Source organism: Nyctibius grandis, chromosome 9 (genome assembly GCF_013368605.1).
Source record: "Nyctibius grandis isolate bNycGra1 chromosome 9, bNycGra1.pri, whole genome shotgun sequence".
Lineage (NCBI taxonomy): Eukaryota > Metazoa > Chordata > Aves > Nyctibiiformes > Nyctibiidae > Nyctibius > Nyctibius grandis.
The window spans coordinates 8,304,488-8,326,175 of record NC_090666.1 but is presented as its reverse complement, the minus strand read 5'-3'; the positions used below and the strand labels follow the sequence as shown (position 1 = coordinate 8,326,175).

The 21,688-nt window shown below is 43.0% G+C and overlaps 2 protein-coding genes across 6 annotated transcripts in view; both read right to left on the bottom strand.

Annotated features, from left to right (window-relative positions):
- Positions 1-2,836: 2,836 nt before the first annotated feature.
- LOC137667477 (caspase-8-like) lies at positions 2,837-8,049 on the bottom strand. Of its 2 annotated transcripts, XM_068408244.1 has the most exons (8): positions 7,706-8,049; positions 7,049-7,154; positions 5,723-5,861; positions 5,567-5,623; positions 5,161-5,228; positions 4,510-4,645; positions 3,372-3,873; positions 2,837-3,069 (listed from the first exon to the last, which is right to left on the bottom strand). In XM_068408244.1, the coding sequence occupies exons 1-8, from the start codon at positions 8,011-8,013 to the stop codon at positions 2,934-2,936; spliced, it is 1,452 nt and encodes a 483-aa protein (XP_068264345.1). In that variant the 5' UTR covers positions 8,014-8,049; the 3' UTR covers positions 2,837-2,933. The 2 variants fall into 2 exon arrangements, with proteins under 2 accessions (XP_068264345.1, XP_068264346.1); XM_068408245.1 differs by lacking the exons at positions 5,723-5,861; positions 7,706-8,049 and having other exon boundaries at positions 7,049-7,132.
- Positions 8,050-10,578: 2,529 nt separating this feature from the next.
- The window catches only part of LOC137667478 (caspase-8-like), a 15,222-nt gene continuing 4,112 nt past the window's right edge, over positions 10,579-21,688 (bottom strand). For 2 of the 4 annotated variants that reach the window (XM_068408247.1, XM_068408248.1), the window contains 7 exons: positions 19,915-20,244; positions 19,584-19,689; positions 18,435-18,573; positions 16,894-16,982; positions 16,140-16,251; positions 14,633-15,122; positions 12,202-13,165 (listed from right to left, as the gene is read on the bottom strand). In XM_068408247.1, coding sequence (XP_068264348.1) covers positions 13,015-13,165; positions 14,633-15,122; positions 16,140-16,251; positions 16,894-16,982; positions 18,435-18,573; positions 19,584-19,689; positions 19,915-20,225 — 1,398 coding nt within the window. In that variant the 5' untranslated portion in view covers positions 20,226-20,244 and the 3' untranslated portion in view covers positions 12,202-13,014. Of the gene's footprint in view, positions 10,660-12,201; positions 13,166-14,140; positions 14,516-14,632; positions 15,123-16,139; positions 16,252-16,893; positions 16,983-18,434; positions 18,574-19,583; positions 19,690-19,914; positions 20,245-21,688 lie in introns of those variants that run through there. The other 2 variants (XM_068408249.1, XM_068408250.1) reach the window with 2 other exon arrangements.

The window sequence follows — 21,688 nt, the reverse complement described above, 5'->3', positions numbered from 1 at the left end:
TACTGGTCATCTTGTGTGGTTTGTTCCAGATGTCATCTTCTATACTACAGTGTTATCTAATAAACCTAAAATCGGGCCTTTTTTGGCTGGAATTTAGTGATTGTTATACTGTACACAAGCTTAGTGAGTTGGTATCTGCACAGGTGGTGGCTGTAAAAGCTGAGAAATTGATTTAAAAACCTGACCAGGCTCTGCTGGGCTGTTTGCTGTTGTGTTTATACCTAAGCAGTTAGAGGTGGCAGATGTGCAGTACGAGCTGCGGTCTGACTTTGCACAGTAAATGTGCAATGCTTACATCTAGAACAGAACGCTTACAGAGTACCTTCTGCTGCGGTTTGAAAAGCCTTCTACTTAAGAATTAAAAAGCTTCACAAATGAAGAATAGCTCATCAACCTCTAGACAGAATATATGAATGTCAGCATCACTTTAAACGAATGCATTCATTTTTTCTGGTACTTTGGGGGTTTTTTGTGTGTGTGTTGTTTTGGGGTTCTTTTCCACCTGTTATTTTACAGCAGTTAATATGTTCCTCTGGCATTACAGTGTTAGACAACAGTGTTGTCTAACAGCAGTGCTGTTGTTTTTCCATCTCAGTAGCTGATGTTATGTCAGCCCTCTATATTTGTGATAAAATGGGGGTAGAGATTGAAACCAAGCTACTTACCCTTGAAGAGTTCTTACTACTTACCCTTTGTGTAGGTCTCACTGAAGTTCTCTTGGCACAGAGGTGCCAAATTCTCACCAGTCGTGTCAGCCTGGGGTTGTGCATACCACCTTGAGCACAAGCTCCTGCGCTCACATTTCAGGCCGGAAGGTTCTGATCATTCTACCCAAAACAGTCAGTTCCTTCAGTGGTACAGAATGGGAACAACATTCATTTGCAGTTAACAGGTTCTTGCTTTAATTTGTCTAACCATTACTTGCAGTGGTTCCTCTAGTAGTCTGTGTGCATGACACCTCAAAGAACTGAGAACCTCCGTTGCCCTATGGCAAGTATCCTGTATTTAGCTTTCTTATTTTTCTGACAGGAGAAGAGGGAGAAGGGCTTGCACTCTCGTCAGACTGAAGCAGGCTCTTCAGCTCAACTTTTCATACGCTGAAGCTTATGAGTTGGACATTTTGAGGAGACACTCTCTTCCCACTGTTCTCTGTAATTGACAGACCTATAAAGGGTTAGGCAGGATCAAGCTGCAAGCTGGAACACCACTGTCTGGGTTGCAAGAGACATTGACCAAGTTTCCTTCGCTAGCAAGTAGGTAATTTACACTGTTTCCTAATATTCATTGTATTTATGTACATGAGTACTTAACATGTTTGCATTTGAATTTGCCCATCCTCAGAACAAAGGCCTGTGTTACCAACTTAATTAACTAATGACATTACAGAAGTGTGTCCCACAGTGAAGAAGCATTACGGCCATAGGCAGCTAAATGGCACCAGAGGAATGTTTGTTAGATAGATAGTGGTAGAGCTGGGATTTCTGGCTACATGCTCTCTCTGCATTAAGGCTGTTCATGGTGCATATGAACAAAAAATTAACATCAGTATACAAGTGCTTGTTGAACTCAAGAGATTTCCACTGTCCTGAAATGCTTGAGCCTGCACAGCACAGCTGGCTGCCGCTTTGTGAGAGTGCGCACGCTACGTTATATGTTAGCGTGTAAGAGTTTGGGAAGGTTTGGGGGTTTGTTCCCCCCCACCTGTCCCCAGCCCACTTGTTCTCTAGCACTTTGCATGTAGTAAGGGAAGAGAGCTGTAACCCCTTTGAAGCTCCAGGAAAAGAGCTAGACCGAACCACACAAGCTCAGGCATGCTGAGGAAGGTGCAATGACGAGCTTGCTGGAGAAAATAGGTCTATTAAGCCACCTAAATCAATGGGACTTTGGCAATTCTGAAAAGAAATTCTGGAGTGATTCTGCACAGATGAGACGTGCAGATGGATGTGTCTTGAGCTCTTTTTTTTCTTGTTTTCCTTTTAGTTGGTCACACTGCTACAAGAAAGACTTTTGACAGTTTCCTAGGAGCAAAGGCCTTTAAACAGCATTTTATGCAATGAAGAAGTGAATATAAATAAGGCCTTTTGTGTGGGTTGGAATCTCCACCTGAAAATATCTGTAACTCTTGCAGCGCTGAGCTCTTGGTGTGTAGGTTTGGCTAACCCCAGAGAAGCTGTGCTTTTAGCAGAAATTTTCAAACTAATTGGAAAGACAGCCTGTGTACTGGTTCTTCACAGACACAAACTGGTACCAAAGAGAGAAGTATTCAGCACAGGAGTCCAGGGAAGGACTTAGGCTTTTAAAAATAATTCCAGTGAAGATCTATCTGTTTAGTTAAATAGTCACCTACATTGATACCATTACTAATGCTGAAAGCTGTGACAAGGGTGTAACAATGAACGTCTCATTCAAGACAAAACTTTAGCTTCTACTCAGCTTGTAAATCTCCCTGTTCTGTGTGCATACTAATCACAGGAGGCAATATAAAAATGTTTTTAAGGAGCTGGGTACTTATCTAGCGACTTCTTTTGCTGTGCTTAGAACTGAGACTCAAAGATGAGCAAGGTAAGTGAACACAGGATAACTGGACATCTTCAAACATGAAGCTGTACCTGAGCAACTGATTTTCAGTGTCAAGACTACTCTAGAGGATACTCTGACATGCAAGTCACAGCCACATCCTGATGAGGATGCTGGAGGACCAGTGTTTGACTTTTCCTTGAGGGGTACCAAGACACTAAAAATGAATGATTTTCAGTAGTCGGGAGAAGTAACAAAACACACTGACATGAGCTGATTATAGTCTATAAAATTTTCAGTGCCCCCCCCTCCCGCCCTTTATTTTGCAAAAGTTAGGCATAAAATACACAAGGCTTAGCTGATACCAGCTGATTCCATGCTGCTGCAGCTCCCTCCTCCATGCAAGGTCCCTCCATTTAGTTGACAGGGAAGAGGAGCTTTTTCCTCAGTGTGAAACTGGGCTGCGGCATCTGCTTCTCTGCATTCGGCTTGCAACTCTTTCTGCTCACCTCTTGATTCACTGCTGTCAGGATGGTGAGAATATCTTCTCCTCTGCAGAAACACAAGTATGTTTTGTATGAGGGAGGCAGTTAACATCAGAAAAATTACCACATTCTCACATATCTTGATCTATACCAGTGCTAATGGCTCCTGTTTTAAACAGGCTTCAAAGCAGTTAGATAAACTGCTTTGAACAATCTGCATGGTGTTGCTCTCTCCTACGTTATACTCTCTTTCACTCTGCGCAAGCACTCCCACTGCATATCATCTACCTCTGCATCCAAATCAAACTCCTGTCATTCAGAAGGAAAATACAGGTGTTGCCAAAAAGAAGCTTATGGAAACATAGTTACCGAGGACAGCTGTACTCCAAGTGCTGGCACAATGCCTGTATGTACCAGGTCCCCTCCCTTGGGCTTCTGTAGGAAACATAATCTTGCAGGGTAGCCATGCCCAAAAGGAAGTCTGCCTCTGCGGGGATGCAGTCGAGCTGAAATCTTGCATCTGTTTCTACAGAAGAATCTTGCTCTCCAGAATCTGTTTCGATGGTCACACCTTGCTGGCAAGCATCACCTTGGCAGGCCTGAACAAAAAAGACTTTTGGTTTTCCAGCAAGCGAGTGGCAATTCTGTCCAGTGAAGGAAGTGGTCAGTTCCTGGATGGGTACTTCCTGCCCATCAACACCATATATAATGCCTTTTTTCCCATGAGACAGGATACAGCAAACAAAACAGTCTTTGTCCTTGTGGTCTTCGCACCGGTAGATGTTCACAGTCTTGCGGATTTCCTCTGCGGTGAGGTCCCTATATTCTGCTATTGTAAAATGAAGCTTGCTGAAGACTCTTCTTAGAGATGCTGGAAAGTAAACAGAAGTGGAATTGGAGCCATTTCATTATATGAAGGTTGGACTCTGCAATCGCAAATTGCATTTCTAGAGATAAATGATCTTTTTTTTAAATCCTGCTACACTACTATCCAGGTAGTTAAATTCCTGCTCTGAAAATAATCTAGTAGTCTAATCATATCTCTACTGATTTCCCTTAACTCTCATTAAAAGGCTTCCTTGCAATCTTGCTGTTTAGTATTGCCTCTGTCTGGAAAGCGTGCAGAACTATTAAGAAAGCTGTAACAACTAGTGCCCAATTCTGGTTCAGCAGCAAATCTGTTTCTGATTCTGCATATTTTAGAAGTAGTTTGCATAAGGCTGATGATACAAAGCTAGCCTAGCTTGTAAAGCTCAGGCTGAGGTTGCTGCTTAAGGTTGCAGTGAACTCAGTAAAACAGCAAAATGCTACTGAATTGTTCCGAGTCAGCCAGTGAAAGCGTGATGAGTTGATTAGGGTTTGCCAGCACAGGAAACAGAGCCGACTCAGCCACTACAACAGAAGTATCCTAGAAAGGGAAGATTGAAATTCAGACCTTTAGTACAGAAAGAGAAATGAGGTTTCTATTTTTGAAGATATGCAAACTCGTCTTTAATGTTCACTGTACCTGCATCCACATCTGTCCCATTCCGATCCTTCATGTTCTTGGGTTCTGGCACTGCTTCCCTGGCTTTTGCAAAATTGTGATTATTCAGGATCAGGCACACTCCACGGGGCTGGCTAGTCATTTTGTAAGCTTCAAGCTGTTGAAAAGAAAGACTATTGGTGAAACTACTGCACTCTCCTCCAGGCACTCCTCAGCCCTCGCTAGTGGCACAGCAGGGTAAAGAGCCAGCTGCCGTTCTCTCTGGGCAGCTCTCCCTATACAGCTTTGCTCCCAGGACCTGGCAATGCACTGCCCTGCTGCTTTTGGGAGTCTGTGCACAGTATGACAGCACCCCCCAGACCCACACCATCATGCTCAGCCCATGTGCGGTGCTGCGTTCACCCACAGGCCCAGCCACCTGCCAACTGCATGTTGCTTGGCATAATAAACTCCGCCTATTTTGCTACACCCTTGCAAATGTTTCTGCAGTTTTAACACTGCAGCAGCTGCTGCCTGTGACAGCTTAAGAATACAGGATGTTACATAGTGATGCATTTTTCTTTTTCTAGATAGTGCTTTTAACAGTTGGGCTTATAATAACTGTTCACCTCATGAAGGGATGATCTCTTCTAAGACAAAATAATGATGTTTCTAAGAAGCAAACTGACTTACCTGGGAAGATTCATTCCAACTGCCAGGAGAATCAAGTGCCACAGGTGACGCCAGCCATCTGGCATGGGCTGAATACAGACAAAAACGTTTAAGTACAGAATGTAGCACTAGAGAAGGGAGAGAAGCTCTGTTCCTATTCTCCATCTCCAGAAGTGCCTCCCAGGGTAAAACTGTTCTCCAAAAACACTTAATTTGTGGTTGAACGGCTGTTCCTGTTAGCTATAAACCACTAGATAATCAATTAAAAGGGAGTAAAATGTATTGTGATCAGTTAGTAAATAACTGGATACTTGATCACTTTTTAGAGAGGCACCTGTGTAAAGAAGTGAGATTCAAGTGGTATAAAGAGTCCAAAAGCTGAAGAAGAATGAAAAATCTAAACATTAGTTTTCTGAGTTTCAATTACCTTCAGAGCCTCCTGTGCTGCCACTCTGTTCCTCTGTGATGAGCATCTCTTCTTCACCTGTAAAGCATTCATTATTAGTCCTGCATGATACCTATGTGTCACTTCAAGAATAACTATGGGAAAGAGGCCATTTTGTTTCATTTTGGTTTGTTTTACCAAATCGGTTTAATTCATACTCTTCAACTCTCTTCAACAGGCTGAAGTTAATTTCTGCACAGAGACTCTTCAGGATATTTAGGTTGTCTTCTCCCAACATCTCCTTCTTCTCCATCTCAATGAAAACGTCGAGCATTGTCTGGGTAATCAGAAAGGTAGTTTGCTCTTAGGTCACATCCATGCTGCCACTGGGAGGGAAGTTGCAGCATTTGCATGTGCACCTAAGCTTTAATGTACTGACAGCACATGCGACCCACAGAGTCTGTCCAGCTGACTGGTAGTGCAGTCAAGACCTCAGCTGAGTCAATTAAACCTAGCTCAACAAAACCTACAAGCACTGTAAGTACAAACTTCTCAAAACATACTCATTTCCCTTCCACAGTTCAGAGATGCCAAGATCTAATAAGATCTAATCCAGGAGATCTAATGGTGATCATACAGGAACATTTAATGTAATTTTTAATGACTGCTTTCATTCATTTGACTTCCAGCAGCTATCTTGTGCACTAAACTGAAACACACGAATCACTGTAGTGACCATCTTAAGCAACGGCAAAAATGGATATAACCATGCAAGTATGGTGTAGAGATTGCTCTGAAGCAAAAGGGGACCCAAGGGACAAGAGCTCTTGCCAGTGAGTGGCAGAGCACAGTGGTCACCCCAAGGATATACTAGAAGAGCTATCACTAGATGGTCACACTCTCTCCTCTAAGAAAAGACGGAAAAAGCTAAAAGACTTTTCACTAGACAGAACAAAGTACCCAGCAGTCAGAACTGCAGGCTGAGATAGTGTAAGAGCAGCTGGATCTCCTGCAAAGCTATTTGTAAATTCCAAGCTCTTGGTCCTTAGCCTTGGTAAGGATCTGCTGCTTAAGATTTGTATGTTCTGAGTTTGGAAATCAACAGAACAAAAGCATAAAGTAATAGCCACAGTGGATGATTTTTCTGTGTTTGATAATGGCTTAGAAAGCAGACAAAAGAAAATCAGCTGGGCAAAATGAGTGAATGTGCTCATCAGTCTTCCATTGATCAAAGCCAGAGTCCCCTAAGCCCTGTACGGTGCTGGGACATGAAGGCACAGGGCTGGCTCATACTCTCCGGGCTGTGACACTGCTACAAAAGCTACACAAAACACTAGCACAGACAAGTCCCATATGCATCAGAGAGCCTATAATCCCTTTCCAGGTGCATCCTTTTTCTTATGGTGTTTTCATCATAAGAAGAGTGACACCATAGTAAGACTGAGACTCATTCCCCTCAATGCACCCCAAATGCCTCTATGGATTAGCATAATAATTACAAAAAAGGATTAAAGAAATTCTTACAATCTTAGGGTTTAGCCTGCATTTTGGTAATTCTTTCCCCAAAAGAAACTTGAAGGACTTCAGCTCATCTTCGGTGATGTCTTCTGACAGCTGAAAGAGGAGGTATCTAGAAAGAGAAGTGGAGGACACCGTTTCATTGTGTTCCCAAGCATGTTCCTTAGCACAATTTAACACTGTACAGCTGAACTGCCCCCCTCTCCCCAAGCACATATCGCCCTTATTTCCTTTTTGACTGGCGGGATGTCAGTCCCAGGATAGCCTGAAGTCAAACCATTTTCAGCTGCAATTAAAAAGATCTCAGTTTTTCTAAAATCAAAACCACGCTGAAACTTCCTGGAGTTGGGGACAAAGACTCACATCCAGTCACTTAACGGACCACGCAGCAGCCGGGGAAGGAGGCCTTTGGGGGTTGTTAAGTATTTCAGAAAGGGGCGGTTTTAGTTTTCTCCCTTTTACTGGGCAGAGATTTCAACTTTCCCTATGGCTTGTACCTGCTTTCTCTTGGAAGATGCTTGTGCGCTTCCAGACCTTAGCCTGGTGTTCAAATCGTCGGTAAAAGCTCAGACCGACCACACGAGAAGGGCAGCCCTCCCAGAGAGCGAGCTCCCGGGTGCGGCTGAGCCCGGGCACTGGCTTGTGCGGCACCCCGCCACCCACCTGTAGGCCGACACCCGTGCCCTGCCTGGGATCTGAAGCTCCTTCTCCATCTCCTCCCGGCTGGAGCCCAGCTGGGCTTCCAGGAGGTCGATCCGGCAGATGCGGTAGAGCAGCTCCTTCAGGAAGGCCAGGTTCCCCGCCTCGATAACGCCTTTCTCCTGCAGCACTTCGAAGAAGTCCTGTGCCTTCCGGATGGCTTCCAGCTTCCTCATGGGGACGTGCTCCATGCTGAGGAACTTCAGAGCCGCCAGCTCGGCCTCGTCCAGCTCCTCGCTGACCACCAGCAGCCGCTGCCTGGGGAGCTCCATCGCCCCGCGGCGCCGCGAGCCCCGGCCGCGGGCACAGGCCGCTGCCCCGCCGCGCTTCCGCCCGCCGCCGGGCTGGGGCGGGCAGCAGGCGGCGCACGGGCCCCTGGGAGCTGTAGTTCCGCCTGGATTTCTAACTTAAACCAGAAAACCCACAACTTAACTTAAAAACTGCGCGTCTGCCAGAGAGGACTTCTCTCAGGCGCATTTTAGGCCCCCTCCATTCACAGTTACGCAGCGAAGCATTGACTATTCTTGAGTCCATGCCTGATAAAACTGAACCTTTAGTGCAGGTCTAAAGGTCTCCCTCTGCCCAGGCTTTTCCTGCCGTCACCTCTCTAGTTCAAAGGCACTCACAATTCATTGCCATTTTAATACAAACAGAACGAAGCTCATAATGCCGCGGACTCGACTTCCTCCTTGTGAGCCTTTTGGGGCTGCTGGCAGGTGATGCAGCATCTCTAACACAGGTGTTCGGCCCTGTACCCTAACAGGCACTGGCCGTGGAACCAGCTCCCTTCCCACACCCCTCCAGATTCGCTGAAGACCCTTCTACCAACACGAGCAGGCTCGCAGGAGCACTGCGTGATGGCGTATGAGCCTGGGATGGTGCACCACCTCTCATACACCTTCTGATGCAGCGCTCCTGACAGATGGTATTTCACAACAACGGGAGGGAGGAGGGAAGAGATTTTACCAGATGGCATTTTATCCTTCTGAAACCGAACACTAACACCTTAGTGCTCACCTTGAGCAGGAGAGCCACCCTCAGAGCATCTATACTCTCCAGGTAAAGAAACAGTGTTCTTGCTAAGCACTGCTTTAAAACCAGAATCCCTTCCCCTCAAAAACCAGGAAAAACAGTTTGACAATCTATTAAGCAGAAACCTTTCCATTGTTCTCACAGAAGTGGCTTATCAATGTTCAAAACCCTACGCAAGATATTTGATTCCTGCATGTGTGGCAAATTGGGTCACGGGTGGAAGTAATCTGAACATGGCAAGACACTTTTTAACAGCCGTCAGCTAACATGCCCTCAAGTCATGTTAAAACAAGCTCTTCCTAGTAAATAGCCTGAAGGAGGTATGGATCCTTCCCTTTGCACTGGTACGCCTGGACAAATCAGGCCTAAACACAAAGTGGCTACACAAATATAAAACTAATGTAAAAGACCTAGACCAAGCTCAGAAGACATGTCCAGAAAAACGTTCCACCTAGCTAGGAATGTATGACAGTTGCCACCCCCAAGAGCCAGCCACGTTCGAGGCCTGGGGAATTCCTGTGGCTGTCAATAACAGAACAAATACAGTGACAAGCAAAGGCACAATTACAGAAAGGACACAAGGAAATGAGTATCTGGGAATTCCCAAAGGTCTCAACCATATTTTTTAGCTCATTGCACAGAATTCGTTGCAGATTAAACATGCCATTCTCTGTTCATAATTTGACACATCTCTAGTTGAAAAGAGGCAGATCTGAATAATTTCAGAGAGAATGTGCTCATGTTAGTTAAGGGTCAGAATAAAAAGGGTAACTAGCAAGGGCTGAACACGCAACGTCTCCCGAGAAAAATCTAGCTCTGGACTCCCTGCTGCACAGCTTAATCTCCTAAATGGTGTGTTATTTTGTTTCCACTTCTCCCTGGGCTTCAAGATTTCCTGCAGCAGATCTTACAGGCCACAAACATAGCCAACAGTTCAACTAATCAAAACTCCGCAGTACCAGAATTTCACACCACTTTGAGAACTAAGCGTGAACCCTTATATAGGTGGTGGGAAAACACATACAGCAGCCTGTGCAACGAGACAGCTGGTAGCAATCTGAACACAGGCAGGCTCCTCACATGTACCACTAACCCATCCCAAGAGCAGCACATTAGCAAGTCACCCTAAAACCATTATGGTGGAGAGAATGACCAACTTCCCACAGAAGCTGGGTGTAAACAGCTCTCTGGGAAACTGATGTTAAACTGAACGAATAGGTAGCAAGATGCAAATGCATGGGCAGGGATTCATGCCACTGAATAATATTATTTCCACCTCTGCAGCTAACAGCCCTCCCCAACTCTTCTAAGCATTGCCCTTTTCCAACAGCGTCACTCTGATCTTGCCTGCTTTCATCTTAAGCCTGCAGGACTTCAACTCACCACCTTTGCCTTCCTACCAACCTTCTGACTCCACCTTCTGGTGGTAGCGCTTCTGTTGGCTGAAAACAAAACACCGAACTGAGTGCCAGGATTGTTTTGCTATAGCATCTGGCCTCTCAGCTAGGAGTTGAAGAAAACAGAGGACAGGCAAAGTAACTATAGCTGAGGGCCTTCAGAGAGGAAGAGCAGTTGCCCCTCACCATCCTCCAAGTTGTGCTACAGAGGAAAAACAAGAGTCAGAAAATTGCAGATCCGACTTCCTCCTTACCTCTCAGTTCTGCGCAAGAACATATCAGCCACCCTGCCGCAGGCGCGTGTGAGCGTGCTTTGCTCGGAACCATGAAACTGAAAGTGTGTTTTCTCCTTCCTCGATCACTGCATGAGCCACATATAAATTCACAGTACAGCTACTTCCTGCAGTCCTTCAGAGGATTTTGGCGAAGTTTCCTCTCCCTTCTAGTAGGTCTTCATCAGCAGGCAATAATGTTAGCTATGGAGGTGGCCTGATTATAAAAGGTAGAACAATACCATACCAATTTAATGACAGGGTGTGACTGACCAGCACACACACACCCCCACACCCCCACCGGTGGAGGACAGCTCAGAAGAGAAGGGCAAAAAACCAATGATCTCTGGGAATAACATGTGGTAAAGCAAGCTCAATTTACCTCAACATCAGGGAGACTGGAGGGTAACCTCAGTTTTACAGAAGAGAGCTGCACCTGTGAATCACCAGGTTCCCCAAGACAATTAACAAAGAATGTCTTCCTGAGCTAGCCAGACCAGCATGGGGAGTGTGAAAACGTGGCTCAACCCAACATAAAAGTACAAAAACTGGACAATTGATAAAACATTTAAACTTTGAAAAGAGCAATAGGCTTGAGCTGGCTTCAACCCACATGTTCCATCGTGACTAGGGATGCCCCATGTCATGATGCTGAGCATACAGAGACAGGTAACGAGAATCACATTTGCACTGTGATTCAACTGTATATTGCAATTGCTAAATTATGCTTGTGTTGTGATTTCAGTATGTTGCTTGTCACTCTACTAAATCAAAATCCCACGTAGCGCCAAATATAAAAAATAAGTAAATTTGATATCCAATTCCTCCTCATGTGGAACATCTGAAAGAACCTGGTCTTAGAGTATTGAACTCTGACAGAGAGAAATATGAAAAAACAGAAATGCTGTAGATTCACAAATTCACTACTGGAGCAACGGCCACCTTCCAGCAAGTTTCTCCCAGAGGAAGCAGTTATTTCATTTAAGCTATATTTCCTTATCATAAAACAACATTCACAAATCTAATGACTAACTTCCTATCAGGGTCTCATTTATGAAAACATTATAAAAATGTAAATAAATTGTTGCCACATTTCCTAAATGGTTAACCAAATGTCAGCCACAGAACTGTATCATACCCAGTAACACCTCTCTGGTAACTTTTGCCACAAACAGCACTCTCATTTACATAGTGCTTGTAACGTCTATTTATTATTTATGAAACCTGTGTGAACAGGGCATTCTCCCTTTTAGTTGGAAGGTGAAAAAGGGTAAGGGGAGCAAAATGCAACTGCCAACACATTGTGTGGAATTAGAAAAAAAAAGTTTTGCTTCAAGAACACAAGCATGATTGAATAAAGAAGTCCTGCTTTATGGCTAGACAAAATTTCCAAAAAATACAAACAAAAAACCCCAGAAGTTACAGTGTGTCTCAAATCCATCCTTTATCTTGTTATAAACTCAAAAGGAATATTAGAATCCCATACAGCTCCCACATACCACCTAGACATTCCTGAGGATGCAAGGTAAGAACAGTCTCACTGGCATCAGCTGCCATCATCATGGGAGTTCTGAACTTAAACCTATTGTTTCCTACCATCTCTCCAGCTGCTAATGAAGAGATAGCGACATGCAACCCCTCGAGGTGGCTGCCATTGAATACTCAACAAAAGCAAAATAACTTCTGCTGCTGAAGTGTTCGTCATGCTGACTGTCCCTCAGTCAGCTCATCTGAAAGAGAAACACACCACAAACAAAGGTGATGTGAAAACCAACAGTATTTATTACAACAGAAACAAGAGTCCACAGGAGCTAGAGTCAGTTGCCAGGAGGAGAAGGCATCTCACAGTAGTGTATCTAATGGAGTGAGACCTTCCTTCCAGCAGCTGACAGCTATTCAAAACAAGCTGTCCCCTAAGAGCTCTGAGAAAAAACACAATTAGAAGTCTTACTATTAAAAAAACCTAAACAGCAGTGCTGTTTAGCCAAGTAAATTAACAACATAAAGCAAACCAAATATTTGGAGCAAAAGAATGAAACTTGAATTATCATAATCATATTTTTTTTGGTCCTTCTGGACATGGATGTTATTTTCCATGAAAAATTATACAGCTTCCAGAGACAGCCAATGATTCACTTCTGGGTGAATCAGTTACAATCTTACACATGCTCCCTGGGAAGGGACCTAGCATTCTGAATCTATCTGTTTTTTTCTTCAGATTTCAGGGACTTATAACAACTTGGACAGTAATGGGACTTCCGCTGGCATTTCCAATAACTTGTAAAAATCATACTACTTGGAAGTGCTTCCTCACTTGAAACCCAGACTGAACAGACTCTGCTGCTTCTGCAGGACAGAGAGCCAGATCTGTACTCCTCCATGGCCTTACCAGACTGCTAAAGATCCAGGTGCCAGGAGACTGATTAAACATGAGAATCGGAAAATTTAGGTCCCATGGCCCCTTGAAGGACTGTGGCTAATTACACAGACCCAGATAATTTCTCTTGCAAATTCTCTTCCTTACGGAAGACCATTCCAGATGTGATTCCTAACTGAGTGTATTCTTATTTTTTTACTTTTCAGTTGACTGACACTGTGGAATTTGGAAGATCAATTGCTTCCGTAGGGTTGATGTTATCTTTGGCATCTGCTTCCATCCATTTAATTCTCTTCTTCCCACTTCCTTGTTCACTTCTGTCAGGATGGTTATGAGATCCTTGTGGCTTGAACAAAAATGAAGAAAAGTTACATTGAAATACATGGTACTTGCAGCTAGGCCAAGAAGCTGATCCGTGCTTACTCCAATGAAGTGGTATCTCAGGGTAGGCTAGTATCTTCCCCTCGCCCTGCCTGTCACTGAAATTGCACACTCCATTGTGTAACTACAGAATTCAGTGTGTTTGGGGGAATAAAAGCAACCTCCGTGTCGCTTCGCTTTACCAGCAAATGCAGTCCCCTACTTTGGTTATAGTCAGAAGAGCACACTAAGATGAAACAGAATGTCACAGTTTAAAGCTGGGCTGGCTATTAACCAGGTGGCAGATGCTCTCTGTTAACCCTCTCCCCCCCCCAAGGGAAAGAGAAAGGGAAAAGGGAGAGAGACTTATGGGTTGGAAAGTTAAAACAGTTTTAATAAACTATAATAATGAAAAAGAGTATAATAACAATAATAATAGAAATAATCAAATATATACAAATATATACAAATATATACAAAACCAAGAGTGAGAGCTTGGAAATCCTCCTCAGGCAGAGTTGCTCCCCCCAGTACAGGCAGAGGGGAAAAGGCAGTACCTCCCCCCAGCACAGACAGAGGGGAAAATGCAGTAGCTCCACCCAGCACGGGCAGAGGGCAAAATGCAATAGTTCCCCCTGCCATCACACCTGCAGGCTTTTAACTGGAAAATTGGCAAAGCTGGTACCAATCAGTGGGAGACAGGAGGGCCCCTCCCTCCTGGGCCCCACCTCCAGGAGGCAGTGGGTTAGTGATAAATAGGAAAGTGAGAATGACATGTATGGGATGGAATACCTCGTTGGTCAATCTTGGGTCACCTGCCCTGTCTGCTCCTCCCTGCAGGTGCGAGCCCCCTTCGGCTCTTCACTCATAAGCAGTGAGGAATTTAGCAGTGACCTTGGTTTCTCTAAGACTAATTGGCCTGGTTTGGGCCAAACCAGGACACAGAACCAAACTTATGCATTTTCCAAGCTCTCTTCTGGACATGAGAAAATGATATCTGAAGAGAGATTCTGTTTTCTAAATCAAGTTTATGATGGGGATGGGAGGAAGGCAACAATGAAAATTATGACTAAAGAACACTGATTTTTTTTTGCTGTGTAATCACTCAACAAGTTTGCCTCTGATCAGGTGTCACTGGAAGAAAAATCATTTATCAGTCAAAAAATGTTAAAAAACATGAACACACATACACACACACACTTGTTTATAACATAATGTTCCAGCATTACAACCCTGGTTCTGTCACAGGCAAACTAGGGGAAGTCACTTCTACTTTGGTTCATCTGTAGAAGAATAACAACGCCGAATTCCAGAATAATTACTGTTCTGCGCTGTCCTGCAGGTGAAAAGCATTATATAGCACAAATGCAAAACTCTGTCGTTTCAGCACAGCATGCTTAAGTGTGTATGTCTGCAATACCCCAAATGCACATGGATTAAAAATAGTACTTACAGTGGGCAAAGCAACTCCATCTTGTCACAGAGGCATTGAACATAAACACTGCCAGTCTTTGTACAGCGGTAGCACTCATAGTCTTCCACTGTAGCCATGCCAACCAGAATATCAGCCTGATCAGGGATGGAAGTCAGAGGGGTAGCATCTGTCTCAAGATGGCCAGAAAAGTCTTCTTTTACTGTGACAGCTGGATGACCTCCAGAGCCTTGGCAAGCCTGGATGAAAAACAGCTTGGGTTTGCCAGCAAGAGAAGGACAATTAGATCCACTGAAGCAGGAGAGTATATCTTTAATATTTACAAACTCATGATCAACACCTTTTATTTTGTCTTTTTCACCATGGGAAAAAATGAAGCAAACAAAACAGTCCATGTTACTATGATCTTTTTTGCTGTATTCTTTAACTTTCGCATACATTTGCTTTGCTTCTAGATCCATGTGTTCAACTGTCTCAAACTGAAGCCACTTGAAGACCCTCTTCACAGCCTCTGGGAAAAAAAAGTCAGAAGGCACTTGTTAAACATAAACAGTGACAAGGAAGATACTGAAAGATCAGACTCTGTGTGGTAGAACAGGTATGAGCAGAAGTGTTCAGATCCCACCAATAAACTCACAGGCCAAATCTCATTAAAAAACCCAAATGCCTAATTTTATTTTATTCAAACACAATTGAGTTAAGCATCATGCTATCTAAAACAAAAACAGGTTATCTGATTCATCAGTATAAATTAGTGAAGCTTACTGTGTTAAAGCAAGCTTTAACTGTGCATTCCACAGGAATCTCAGATGCTTAAGAACACCACTTAGCAAGCTAAAGAAGAGGTACCGCTGTAGAACGACAAAATTTCACCACTCCTAAATGAAGTAGCTCCCTCATTCTGTGAGAATAATCAATGCAGCAAGAAAGGAGGCAGGGTAACCTGCTGATAAATGTTATGCAGAGGTCTCACCAAAATGTTGACTTAATTGTGGGCGGTGAGAAAGTCACTGGGAAGCAAGGAGCCTGTAGACAGGCTGGATAGAGTTAAAATATCAATGATGTGTGCTTTCATGAAACAGATTTTACCTTTTTAAGATAAACTTTTGTTTATCTTAAAAATGACTCTTGCTGGAAGACAGGCTTTAAGGAAAACTATAAAGAAGTAACATTTATTTGCACATTAAATAGAATTTAAGGACTTGAAAAATATTACTCCATGATAGCTAAGAATTAAAAACAAACAAAAAGTGAAAAGATGCAATAGTAATCCCTCCTTCACTATTTGGTACATATGACCAATTAAGACGATGTTTTTTACCTAGAACAGAAAGCAGTTCCTTCTTTAAGCCATCAGCTAAGCTGTTGGAAGTGGTGTATTTCCAATTCTACAGCGACTGTCATTCCAGTTACTCTGGAGGCAAAGGAGCTCAGTGGACACGATTCTTCTTCACAGGAAAGATAATTCTTTCAGAGAATTATCAGACAAAAAAAACCAAACCAGTAATTGGATTTAAAAAGTACTTACCTCCATCTTTCACTGTTCCTTCTCTGGCTTCATACGGATTTTTAAAAATGTAGTTATTAAGAATCACACAGTAACCATGGGGTTTATTTTTCATCTTATATGATTCCACAGGCTGTAGAAACAAAAAATTAAGGTAAGAAAGCAGTGCCAAGCATCCAAAAGAGAAACAAGCTATACATAGATTGTTGGTCCTTCATGTCCAAGCACAAAAAAATCATGAGGGCCAAGATACAAGAAAGGAAAAGCCTAAGAATACAAGGTAGCTACAGGGGATAGGAATCTGCTGTCTCCCTCCTCTCCCTGTGTGGTTAGGATATGATTTTGTCATGGGAGAAAGTGAGTCTCCAGAAAAACAAATTTGCACGTGCAGAGGAAAAGTTTCTGCACCCTATCACTCCCTCTGAGAGTCCTTGTGGGTTTCTAGCGAGGTAGCAGATTCTGTTCTTCCCTTCCCATCTCTCCAGGAGTAGCCTGACCAGGACTTTAATGTGCCAGTCTCCATTATTGTTAAGATTGGTTTTCTTCGCACAACAGCCACTCCTTCATTTCTTGCCTAAAAGGTTGCTGACAGCCAGGTCCTCAGAAAGGAACAAGGCTTGGTCTTGTTTTGAAAACAGGAATTGTTCCAAGGCCTACATATAAAGCCAGAACCCTTCCCTTTCAGCTCTTCCACCTGCTTAGTCTTAAGAATTTATGCTCCTCCGTCCCAGGAGTTGGATAAATACTTTAAAGGTAATCTTGAGGTATTTCTCACCAGGTGTGGCATCTCCCACTCTGCTCCTTGTCTAGCTGGATGCACAGACACAGACACTGGATAGGGAAGTTTTTCCTTAGAATCATTTTCTAAGAGGAAGGAGATAAACACAACATTTTAGGACAAAAAAGATAGATCTTCCACTGTGTATATTTCAAAACTCAAAAAAACAGTGCAAGGAGGTGGAAGGTGGTTTCTACATCACTGAGACACCATCATTTTGTAGAGCTGGGCCAAGCAAGGTTCCAGTTACACAGACTGCTGGTTAGTGAAGCTGTGCAGAGCTGTGCTCCATTTCCTCTCTGCTCTTTTACCAGTAGCAAGATCCAGATAATAAAAGGCTGAAGGTGAGTAGTCAGCCCAGGCAAGCCATTCACTAGCATCTCCACTATGGGACACATAAGTGAAAAAGGAGACCCATTTTTGTACAGTGGTACACTACAGCTAGGTAATTTATTTCTGAGGCAATCATCTCTTCTCCAGAGAACTTTACTGTTTGTTTGGGTGGACACATCAGGAATGCAGAATACCAGCATAATGGAGGATGTCCTCAAAGCAACAAAACACTTCTTTGAATACAACTGCCTGAAGTAAGTGAGGAAATCATCAAACCCATGACTCTACACACAGAAATAAATCACAGTACCCCTTCTACAAGTTACATAGATGTGTTTAAATGAAATTTTTCTATTTACCAAGGGGGATAAAACAGTAACACTACTACTAAGAAGCCATTTGTCTGACACAGGGCTTGCTTACACTAGCCACTCTTGGCTATTTTCTTCTGCTCTTTTCGAGACACAAGCACAGATCAGAGGCACAAAGACATGCTGGGGAAAATAGTTGGTATCTCTGCAGGGAACTGCATGGGCTATATAGATGTGTCTAAGGAAACACATGTCCTGAGCCATCCAAAAGGAGGTGCTGGTGAAAAATTTAATAGGTCTCAGTTGTTGTTGGTTTACACATCCTGCTTCCCAAAGAGTAAGGCCCAGCTGTGGTGTCACAAGTCACCACCTCAGCTGCAACAGCCCAGATATACTGAAGTCCTTGAAATTTCACATCTGGTACAGAAAGCTAATGGTTACACTTTAGCCAAGTACCTGGTCTCCAGGGACTCTTCCTTTGACTAAAAGCAAACAGCCTGGCTAACAGAAAGTAATGCTGACAATCTTCCAATACAAGTTTCCCCAAGGCAACTGTCACCTCCAGTCTCTTTCAGTGACTGAAAAGCTATCCTGGTCCAAAACCAGCACTGCATTCTTTCCTGAAGAGAAAGACTGCATTTAAGGCAAAGAGGAGGGAGAAGCAGGCCATTTACAAGGCACAGAACGTATTTCAAGGACAGATACAAGAAGGTATGATGGGATAATAAAGTAGCAGAAAACTTCAGAAACCACAGGTACCAAGAGCCGCTCTGCCTTTCCTAGGATACTGTGAGGTCTCTCTCTTATCTCTGGACTCCTAAGCTGCAAAGGATGGAGCCACAAAAATCACAAAAAACCCAGCTCTACTCTTAAACAGCAGATTAAATAATTTACCTTTTTTCTTTTCTTCATAGGTATCTATTTTTTTCTTTACATCAGCTCTAAATCCCTTTAATATATCTTTCAGCGTTGCCAGGTCATCTTCTTTAATTATCCCATTTCTTTCCATTTCCAGTAAGACCTTCAACATTGACTGGTAAAACAAAATCACATAACCCAAATTCATACAGCGACCTTCAATAACTGCAGTATCAGGCACTTCTGGACAGAGCAAAAGTCATCCTCCTCATTCCCAGAGACTGAACAGCTAAAGACCAATTTCTTTTTCCTCCAAACCTCACTAAAACAAGGTCAGGATGCAACACAACTGAAGAAACACATCACTAAGGTTAAGACAGGATCATTAGAAATTGCCTATGGCTAGGTTATCCTGCTTCATTTCAGCAGTGCAAAGCACTGATATGGATAACAACATGGCATCCTGTTGGGCCTCTATGTTCAGATGAAGTGCTGTTAAGTCATTTAGCTGTGCCATTTTACATTTTCTATTACAGAAAAGGTGTTCAGGGCTAATTTTGCTTTTTAAAGCTCAATAGTCCACCAAGTTGGAGGTAAATCTGCTAATTTTCCTATAGGTGCTACAGTACAAAAGGACTTCTAAGGAAGCTTCTTAATAATACCAAGCATTTTTATAACACTGTTTGTTATTTATTAAACTGGCTCATCAAACCTCCCAATACTTTTGTGGGAGAGTTAACAAAATGCTGTTACCCCAAATAAAGAAGAAAATGCAATAAAGAAGAAAATGTACTCAATGACACACAAAACTTTGTGGTTGAACTCACATTAGAACTCGATTTTCTGTCTCCAAAACATTGGTTTTCCTCCAGCAAACATCACTCTTGCTAGATACAGCACAGGTACAAATGTCTTAGAAATGCCAAGCAAAGATGAAAGGAAGAACATGATGGATTTTGCAAGAGTGGGAAAATAGGAACAGGAGAGCAAAAAAAAGGCAGAGAAAAGATACAATGAGAAAAAAAAGGGTCCATTCTTTCACACATCAGCTATCAGCTAACATCACAATTCATTTAACAACAGATTTTAGTGAGAGCAGACTGCTTTCTCTTTCCTCCCTTCTTACAAGAACTAGCAGACTCTGAACTAGCCTTGCAAGACACTTATCAAGATCACTTTGCATACAGCATTATCCTGGAGCTTGTTCTTTGGTATTTGTGTTTGGAGCAGGAACTTCACACTCTTGACATCTTCTGGAGTCAAGTCCTCTGCAATTTCATATAGCAGTTGCCTGGCAATAAAGAATAGAGAAAGTCGGCTTAAGAAAGTAATGAGAAGTAAACACCACAATTATACATTTGAACTGCAAAATGTAAAACTCACAGTGGCAGGTAGTCATGCTACATATAATCATGCTGGGATATTCATAAGACAACAGTGCAGACAGAAAACAAGACAGTACACAACAGAACTGCTGTACATTTTGCATGTAAAGGTTTACTACTTCTGTGCTTACCTGTAGGCTGACACCTTTGCTCTGCCTGGGATCTGAAGTTCTCTCTCCATCTCCTCTCGGCTGGAGCCCAGGTGGGCAGCCAGGAGGTCCATCCGATTGATCTGGTAAAGCAGCTCCTTCAGGAAGGACAGGCTCCCCACCTCGATCATGTCCTTCTCCTGTAGCGCTTTGAAGAAGGCCTTGGGCTCCTGAATTGCTTCCAGCTGCCTCATGGGAATGTGCTCCAGGCTGAGGAACTTCAGAGCCTCAAGTTCATCTGTGACTAAAGCCTCAGAAATGTCAAAAAGGAGTTTGTGGAAGTCTGTACTCATTTCACATCAGGATTTGGATCTAAACACAAACAGAGTTGATTTCATTTGCCAGTAACAGTAAAGCAACAACACGATTATAAGAAGTATCACGTCATGTAGAATAGCCCAAAATAAATACATGCAATCAACAGTACTTCAGTAGAGACAGGCTGTCTTGCTATCATGGCTTTGATGTTTAGCTCTTTCAGTTCTCTATAAAAAAACTCTGTACAAAGTGAAATTGATAGAGAAAGTCAGGGATCATTCTTGCTTCTTATGGTGTGTCTAGACAGCGGGAAGTACCGATGTACAGGATATACAATCCTGGCAGGCTGCTGCTTTTGTTTTGTGGTTTGGTTTTGTTTGGGTTTTTTTGAGGTTTGATCCCATTTGGGAGCAAGAGCCACTTGCCAATCTGAAATACAGACTGTAGTAAATGAGACTGCCAGGTTTTACACCATAACAAAGATAAAGGCTTTACATCATAACAAAGGTAAGAGTCCACCTGAGTGTAACTCTCCTAAGCTGTCTTCTCCTTTTTTTATACACAGCTTCTGACCCTGGTCAGCATAGCTAAAGCACCTCTTCCTGTTTTGGATTATCTGCATCAAGTAAAACTCAGTTCCCAGCTCTCAATCAATTCGTAATATTCAAATCAAATACATATTATCTTAACTCTTTTAAAAAGGCCAGAAGAACTCTTGTCAAACTAGTTCTGTTTCACTGAGCATCAAATACCACCTCCCATCTCCACCACTTCCTCCATCAGCTTTAGAAATATTAAACTTGGCTTATAGATCCAACTTTTGAGCACAGGAGAAAGAAAATACCAAGCGAAAGCCTTCCAACTATCCCACCTGACACTTAAAAGACCTGCCTCTGCTGCCTCTCTGGTAAGAGAACCATTCGGCACCTTATTCTCTCTGCCTGAGATCTAAGACACTTGGGAATCTCTGAAGAGAAACTCTATAGAAATGCATTCAGTAGAGGTCTCTTGTCCCACTGAACTCACTGGGAGACAGAAAAGTTGACAACAGCAAATCAAAGCTTCCTGCTCCTACACTACTGGAATATTAGGCAATCCATTTTAATGTTATTGCTACTGCAAATGTTTCAATACCAAGGCTAATAACTCCAAGGTAGCCCAGGTGACTAACTGAATCAGTACTACTGTAAACAGTAAAAAAAAATAATTAGCAGACAATGGTGCTCCTCTCTTCTCCAAGGGCCACTCTACAGCAAAGCAGCTTTTTGTGGCATACCCTTGGTCAGCATTCTGTTAGTTAGCAAGAGTGAACATACAACTGAAACTTAAACTTGTCTATCAAGAAAACCTGATAAAACAGTAAAACATCAGTTGTGATGCAGCATATATACGATTCATGCTCTGCCTCCAAATACTGTTCTCTTTAAATCCATTCAAACTAAACTTTTAAACAGACTAGAATCCATTCAATTCAGCACATATGACCACAAAACCACTA